This window comes from Mytilus trossulus, chromosome 1, assembly GCF_036588685.1.
Source record: "Mytilus trossulus isolate FHL-02 chromosome 1, PNRI_Mtr1.1.1.hap1, whole genome shotgun sequence".
In the NCBI taxonomy this organism is placed as follows: Eukaryota; Metazoa; Mollusca; class Bivalvia; order Mytilida; family Mytilidae; genus Mytilus; species Mytilus trossulus.
Genome location: NC_086373.1, coordinates 109,061,625 through 109,070,381, shown reverse-complemented (window position 1 = coordinate 109,070,381; position 8,757 = coordinate 109,061,625). Strand labels below are relative to the sequence as shown.

Below are 8,757 nucleotides of genomic sequence, written 5' to 3'. Positions count from 1 at the left end.
ACACATTCTGAGCTTGTTGTCAAAACGTTGGTTCCAAGTAGAAGTGGTACTAGCTGGTTGTAAGAACTGTCTGGAACGACTAACAGTAAGCATTGTTGAGGATCTACTGATGTAGATGTACCTGGTAACTGTAAATCTGCTGAGATGTAACCAAGATATGGCATGTTCTGGCCATCTACACATTCGATGTTAAGTATCTGGTTGAGTGTCTGTATAGGAGTGTCAGCAAGGTACTGTCGATGGAATGACTGGCTAACGGTACTAACTGTAGAACCAGTATCTAGTAGTGCTGCTGCTTGAAATCCATTGATGACTACTGCGACTTCGTTAGGGCTACCAAGTAATCCTTCTGTATCACCTGATGACTGTCGTTGTTGGTACATCTTAGCTTCAATGTCCCTACGTGGGCGCTATTTGTAGTAGGTGGTTTTCTATGCTTAGGAATAACACCAATGAGAGCTTAAGGTTCTGATGATTTATTACCAGTATATAAAACAAGTCACTTGTGGAGTGAGTTGTGCTGATACGGTTAACGGCACATCATATACACATCACAATCATGTGTTCTATATAATTACATTACATGGAGTCAGTATTCTATAATAATGTTGTCCAAAATATATAAGGTTTACAGGTAAACTATGTGGTCAAGATAAACAGACATAAATTCAATGGACTGTCATGGCTATCGTCCGTGGAAATGTACAGGTACAAAACAAAGGAAATTAAACTTGACCGCGAAATATAAACAGCCAATCAGATACAATGATTTAAGTAAATCCAAAATGAATATTCATAAAATAACGTGAATATTACTATACATAAAAATAAGGTTTGCAAGTAATAATTTAAACTGAATATACAATATTCAAAATATGTAATTAAGCTTTTATAATAAATATAGTATTTAAATAGATGATTTTTACAATATATAAAATGATCATAAAAATCACTCTACTACATAGTTACGATTTTAGGTTGATGTGCGGCCATAGTGACAGCAATCTTCTGTATGTAATACTGCATAGTATAATTTGATACATCGTCATGAACATGCATGAAAGATTTGCTACTGGATGTCAAGCAACCAACAATCAATTATTTAAAATTCCAGGATTTCATTTGGTATGCATGTAAATTTTTATTTTTTATTATTATTGTACAAGTTATAAGTGAAATTAAGCCTTATTTTGTACAAATTGTAATTTGAACAAGCACTTTTTGTACAAATTATAATTTGTAGAAAGTCAAAATACAAATTACAATTTGTACTATTTTTTTGTACAAAATGATAACTTGTACACAACATATAAATGCCTTATGTTATGAAGTTTCCGCCTGTCATATGTCCATCGTTCTTGACCTCATTTTCATGGTTCAGTGACTACTTGAAATAAAGATGTGTTTTAGATTTTAAGTATTCTTAATTTCTCTCATTATGAGTAACTTTATGTGGTATGTACATTCTTTGCAAGGTCCTCATGGCCGTCAGACAGTTTTCACTTGACCTCGACCTCACTTCATGGATCAGTGTTTTGGTGGGCAATTCCATATCTTGGATATTGAAAGTAATAGGTCTTCTATATTTGGCATGTGGAATGATTGTAAGGTGTACATGTTCAACTGACAGGTGTCATCTGACCTTGACATCATTTTCATGTTTCAGTGGTCATAGTTAAAAGTTTTTGTGTTTGGTCTGTTTATCTAATACTCTATGAAATTGATCAACTATGTTTGGTGTATGGAATGATTGTAAGGTGTACATGTCCAACTGGCAGGTTTCATCTGACCTTGACATCATTTTCATGTTTCAGTGGTAAAGTTAAGTTTCAGTGTTTTGGTCTGTTTATCTTATACTATATGAAATTCATCCAACTATATTTGATGTATAAAAATATGTTAAGATGTACATGTCTGTCTGGCATGTTTTATTTGACTGACCTTATTTTTAAGGTTCATTGCTCAATGTTAAGTTTTTAATTTTTTTATTTGATTTATATTTCTAATACTTTTATCAATAGGTCAACTATATTTGGATCATGGGATGATTGTTAGTTGTATATGTCTGTCAATTATCATCTGACCATGACCACATTTACATGGTTCATTGGTCAATCTTTCATTTTCTGGTTATTTTTTTTTTTAGATACTATAACCAAAAGGTCATCTATTATATTTATACCATGTAATGATTATAAGGTAAACATGTCTGTCTGGCAGGGTTCATCTGACCTTGACCTCATTTTCATGGTTCATTGATCAATATCAAGTTTTTTCTTAGATATGCAATAGGTCAACTACATGTATTTGGTGATTGGAATGATTGTAAAGTGTACATGTATTTCCAGTTTGGTTTATCCAACCTTTGACCTCATTTTCTTGGATAAAGTTAATTTGATTTTTGTAGTAAAGCTTTATATTTAGAACTATCAATATGATATCAATGGTTAGTAAAGAAGGCGACATTTCAGCCTGTGCACTCTTGTTTTTGTTTTTCTTAATAACCTTTTCTAAACTATTTTGATTGTAACTTGTCCATTTTCATGTGTTCATTTTAAATCTTGGTGAGTTGCTCCTTCATGTATAGCCCTTTGCCAATCAGTAATAAATTTTACTTTCATGCCTATTCAATGACTACCAATTTCAACAGGATTTGACATACAACATATAATATGGTAATCAAAGAAAAAAAGAAGTAAATTGCATAAAATTTAATTTCTCCTCTATAAATGATTGACACATTACTATAAATATTAAACAAATAACAATCATGAATATTATACAACAAAAAAACTTTACAATCGGTGGTTTCACCCATTAACCCTTTCCTCCATAATGACGCCTTTTGACGCCACCCCCCTTACTCCATAATGACGCCTTTTGACGCCTGTGTAGTACCTCAGTTGAAACACTTTGACTACAAAGTGTCTGCAGTTGACTTAATAAAGTTTGTATCCAATATGAAAAGGAATATCATAGGAATATCCAACTTAAATTTATTTGATGAAATAGTTGTTTTTCGCAATGCCTTAATACTTTAAAGCATAAGTTTAGCATTTTATCAAAAAAATCCTATGCGAATCAAGTATGCCAAAAAAAAAATTCAATGGAGGAAAGGGTTAAAGGCAAATATTAAGTTAGAAGTGAAAAGGTTAGAATTATAGTTTTAAAAATGCTATATTCCTTGAACACTGCTATAAAATATAGACAAATGCTTTCAATGTGGATGAATTGTGGAGAAAATAAGGTTTCATTAAAACATACATTGAAGGCAATTTGAGTCAGCAACAATGGTTGTGTATGTCGTACACTCAATTTTCAACTTATTGCTTTTAAGGATAGCTACTCTATTTTCTTGGTGGTTTCCATGTTATCCAATTTATTTTACATGTTTGGTGTAAGACTCATTTTCCATAGTTTTTTTCTTTTTTTTCTACTGTAGATAATTGAAATATAAAATCTGTGACTGAATGACAAGGAATGACAAAGAATGACATATATACACAATAAATTACATAAGTCATGAAGAATACATATATATATACAATGATTGCACCAATACACTATACAAGGAATAAATTATTTACTGATTTCATAATTCTTTCTACAATTTCTTATTTTATTATATTGGATACATCTAAAAATCTGTTATTAAGCAATTTTGTGCAAATCAATAAATAAAATCCTCAATAATTATACATACTTTGCAATTCGAATTTAAACAAATTCTAATATGGTGCAAATTTAAGAACTTTTAATAAAAATGTATTTCTTTAAATGAGTGAATGTAAATAATATCCAACAACACAAGTTTGTAAAACAAAAAGCTAGCTCTGTTTTGGATAGATGATGTAGGATACAAATATATCTTGTATCATGTCAGTTTATGTAGTCATATCTGACCATTATTCCTTGTACTGTAAACCAACTAGTTTATGGTGAGGGATTTATTTTCGCATCTTCAATGAATATAAGTGGTTGCAAATATGTAAAACTTGAATTTTTCCTGTTCTATCTTCATCCAGTTAATTTTACAACAACAAAAATTACTGTGAAATGGGTTGGAAAGGATTTACAGTAACAAGCAATAACCAAAACAAGAGTTCAATAAATATTCAATAAAAACAAAACATGAAATCAGACAAAATATACTAAAGCTACATGTATGCATCAATACAAATATGCGTTATTGTTGACAATGGCTCTAGCTATACACAAAGCTGAACATTTAATCTCAAGAAATAAGAAACAGGTAGACATTATATCATAGTTTAGAATAATAAATGTTATAATGACTTTGACATGTTATAAGGTTTCCTTTTGTTTCCTCTGAGATAGTTCTTGGTTTATTATAAAATTGCAGTTTGACAAGAGAACATGGTTCATGATTTATACATGCGTGTAAAATTTTAAGCAAAGTTCTTTATTAATTTTTAAGTAGTAATGGGTCAAAGCATTATTTAAATAATATCACGATACACAAAAGACATACTCTGTTCCTAGAAATACAGTCGAACCTGCTGTTGTTTGCACCTGTATAAAGGATAGGAGTAACTTAAGTTTAGTCAAACATGTTTAGTTACACTGGTCACATGTAAAAAGTAAATCATGGTTTGTTAAGAAATTGTGAAAATATTCTTAAACAAAACTCTGTATAAACTTCTCAAAAAGGACAAATAATTTTTCTTCCTTTGGCTAGCCTATATATACAGATTTAGTTATATGAACATAGATGTCTAGGTGCATTTGATTTGCCTGTCACGGGATTGTAAGTTACTCCTGAAGGGTTGCATTGTTTATCCCTTATGCAACAATAAAATTTAACATTATTATGAAAAGTAATTCATACCGTCTTTTGAAAGATTTAAATAGAACACCTTATTTTGATATTTAGAAAGAAAAGAGCAATCACGTAAAAGTAGGTTTAGGCCTTGCTGTAGTTGATTAAGTATGTGTTAAACAAATCCTAGGAACACATATACAAAGAGAACTTTGATTTGTTTTTAAACAATATTCTATTCAAAGTTACAGGAAACACTGAACCAAACTTAATAAATACAAGGTAAACATACAGTATTTTCCAAGAAACCTTATTTCTATTACATCTGGTTTCTTGAAAAATCTTTCAAGAATATTAATTTAAAATATAAATATTGTATCAATGCATTAAAAATAAAATCCCACTTTCTGGCTTGTGTCATCACCAGGATGAATAGTCCATATCTTCATTCCCAAACACAAAGAAGTATCCCAGTATAGTCAGGAATACCACAAGGTCACCAGCTAACACCAAAGCACAGGCTCCCCAGTCAATCTGAAAAAAACCATAAATTTTTTTTTACATTTGTCATTTCAGTGTCTTCTATAGTTTACTGAGAGATGTGGGTTCCCCCATATGTTGACATATAGTTGTTGGGTTCTTAGTCATTTGGTATTTGATTGAGAGTTGTCTTATTGTCAATCATACCACATCTTCTTGTTTCTATATAAAGGGTCTTTTTTGGCCCTAAATTAGGTTCAAATTATTGAAGTAACCACAAAATAATACAAACCTGATAAAACAATATGAAGTAAAGGGGTATTCTGGCATTTAAGGTGGTATGGATGTCTTTTGCCATCTTGGATTGTAAAAAACAGAGAACCTAAGGTCCAGATTTTCTATCAAGTTAGCAAAATTAAATGCATGAATGCAGATATCTAATGTGAATTTTCATTTAAAAGAACCAATTTATAACAATATACCTTATAAATATTAATATTTTTACAAGTGTAGACTGTTTTTGGATGTTTTTAAATATTTTTAAATAGGCATTTTAAGGGGAGTTAACTCTAAAAACTGCATTTTTTTGAAGGAATCTACACAGAATTTTCCTATTTTGTATTTTTGCTGGAAAAAACATATGGTGACCTGATCTTTTCTTTTGATATTCTCAAAGCATTGTCTGAAAGCTATCTTTTCCTAATTTCTTTACAATTCTATCATTTTGTTTAGGTTCTAATCACATAATGGTTATTTTTCCTGTATAATCCTTACAAAATGTGTCATTTTGTCACAACCTGGTAGCTTGAGAAAATGTGTGGTGACCTATCATTTTTATTCTACTTTTGACCATTTATCAATAGATACTACACTTTGGCAAAGTATGAACAAACTATCATTTTTATTTTAGACTCCCATACCCCCTCAAGAAAACTTTTACGATCCATGAAGGTCTTTGATAGCTTCAGACTTAGGTTTCTGTCTCATTGACATATATTTCAATCTCCTTTATTAAAATCATTCTTTTTGTCACACAACAATATATATGATCAAGGATAAGCAATAAGGTTTAAAACAAATTTAAATTAAAATATCATTATAATAGAATTTTTCATATCAAACTTAAATACTTGTGTGCATGAAGATCAGTGGGTTCTACAAATTTAAATGAAATAGAGGTCAACTATCAGAATTGTACAATAATTCAGTGGGAAAAACTCTATTCAAACTGCAATTTGAAACATTGTTTAATCCACTGGTTCATAAGCCTTTAGCATAAGCTTCGCAATAAGTTATTTTATAGTGTATGTCTGTTTTTTTTTATTTTCTGCTCTCAGTGTATTGTGTAATTTTTTCATATTACTCTCTTGTTAAAATGCATTAATTAATAAATTAGATAATGTTTTTCAGCTGACAGTTTATAATAAACACACAATTCAGCAAATTCATTATTTAACTTAATAATGTAATAATATTTAGTTTATTAAGTTACTCACTGTATTTACATGTGCCAATACAAGAGGAAGTCCAATAGCTGATATTACAATGCCTGAAGTTAAGAATATTGCAAGTTCTACACAGGCACTACTTGCTGTGTCTAAACTGTCAGCCATACGCCTAGATATTACTGTAGGTAGTGGAGACAGGAAGTAAAAAATTAATACAAACATTGGCCACCAGTTACTGAAATGTAAAGAAAGTTAATACAAACATTGGCAACCAGTTACTGAAATGTATAGAAAGTTAATACAAACATTGGCCACCAGTTACTTAAATATATAGAAAATTAATACAAACATTGGCCACCAGTTACTTAAATATATAGAAAGTTAATACAAACATTGGCCACCAGTTACTTAAATATATAGAAAGTTAATACAAACATTGGCCACCAGTTATATTAATACTTAAATATATAGAAAGTTAATACAAACATTGGCCACCAGTTTAAATACTGAAATATATATATAGAAAATTTATACAAATATTGGCCACCTACAACTTGTTACTGAAATATAAAGGTTTCAATTAGAAGGTCTTCTATAATAAAAAAGTACAAACAGAATAGACTGCAAATTAGTTCATCTACTTACTCATATAAAGCACATCCTAGTACTAAGAATGTCACACCAACTGCTGCAGCAAAAGCCATAGCAATCAATCTGTAAATAGACATACATCGCTTATATGGTCATCTAAGGTCAAATCAATACATGTAGTAAATTAGATGGCGTCTAGACTATAAATGCACACGAAACAAACCTACATATTATCTACCCAATGCTCTGTAAACTGTTTATTTAAGACTTTCGGTAGTTTGGATTTTTTTTTTTACAGTATTATAAATCAAATATGAGAATCAGAATTTACCCGGTAAGTCAAATCGGTGACCACGAATAAGACAGCTAGTGCCCCTTTAAAAGCATACAAAAATTAACTCCAGTTATCCTGTAGATGCACAAATAGTTAAGTACATTTACATATTTTGGTAACATTGTACTGTCAACATGGACATTTTTTTATGAGCATAATGAGTATTAACCATTAAAAAGTCACATCTCAACAAAGCTGTAGTAAAATTTGATATGAAAAATTAAAAAAATAAATAATACTGATGATAAATGTATTAAATAGAGTACTAAAGTTTTATTTCTGTTATAAATACTTACGCTACAATTGGTTCCATGAACAACAAAAGGAAGGAAAGAACATGAAATAGAAAATAGCAATATGTAGGATTTAGATCATCATTAAACTTTATATATATTTTGTATACTTTATGACTTAGTAAACAAATTTTGTTTGCAATATAAGATAATGTTTTTTGTCCTGAATTGAAAATAAAATATTCATATGTTGTGCAGTAGCATCACTGTATATGGTAAGGGCAGAGCTGACCACTCAGAAATATGTTGAACAGCACCACATTTTTTGTGTTTCTGTCTCAAGGTCAAGAGCCTGTAGTTTAGTGGTTATAGTTGGTATGCCTGTTATATTTGAATTTTGAAAATTGTTGTAATAAAAAGTAAGACTTCATTTTCTCAGGTCATCATTTCAGTTTTTCTCATTAATATTGAAGGCTGTACAGTTGCCTTTAAATGCTTACATCCACTTTATCGTTGCATTTGTTTATTAGAACTTTGGTGGATTGTTGTCACATTGGCAATTATTCTACATTTCCTTATTTTTCTATAAGGCCAAATAAAAATATATGTGTGGTTCCATTTATCCGACCGTCCCTAGTTGAAACCCCCTGACCCTAGAACTTTTTGTTTCATTTCTGAAAAATAAATTTTTAAACGATCAAATTTTGAGGATTGTGAATTTAAATAATTAAATTCCAAGATTGCTGTCATCTGAATTTCCATCTGAAGTATCTGTTATGTGTAAATGCAACAACTTCATAACAGAATGAAACAAAATTGGCTACAAAAAGGAACATGACTGTTTAACAAACAAACTCATGTAAAATGGCAAACTTCCAGTTTGGGTGTATA

The 8,757-nt window shown here is 30.2% G+C and overlaps 1 protein-coding gene across 1 annotated transcript; it reads right to left on the bottom strand.

Moving 5' to 3' along the window:
- Positions 1–3,736: 3,736 nt before the first annotated feature.
- LOC134697095 (leptin receptor overlapping transcript-like 1) lies at positions 3,737–7,961 on the bottom strand. The gene is made up of 4 exons (XM_063559138.1): positions 7,930–7,961; positions 7,354–7,422; positions 6,757–6,943; positions 3,737–5,314 (listed from the first exon to the last, which is right to left on the bottom strand). Exons 1-4 carry the CDS (start codon positions 7,944–7,946, stop codon positions 5,201–5,203), a joined length of 387 nt encoding a protein of 128 aa, XP_063415208.1. The 5' UTR covers positions 7,947–7,961; the 3' UTR covers positions 3,737–5,200.
- Positions 7,962–8,757: the final 796 nt, after the last annotated feature.

What these genes read in the sequence shown, in the direction of transcription:
- LOC134697095 (XM_063559138.1), bottom strand. An exon ending in CTAGGATGTGCTTTATATGA is followed by an intron (nt 6,944 to 7,353) that starts GTAAGTAGATGA and finishes TTTACATTTCAG; the next exon opens with TAACTGGTGGCCAATGTTTG. An exon ending in TATTGGCACATGTAAATACA is followed by an intron (nt 5,315 to 6,756) that starts GTGAGTAACTTA and finishes GGTTTTTTTCAG; the next exon opens with ATTGACTGGGGAGCCTGTGC.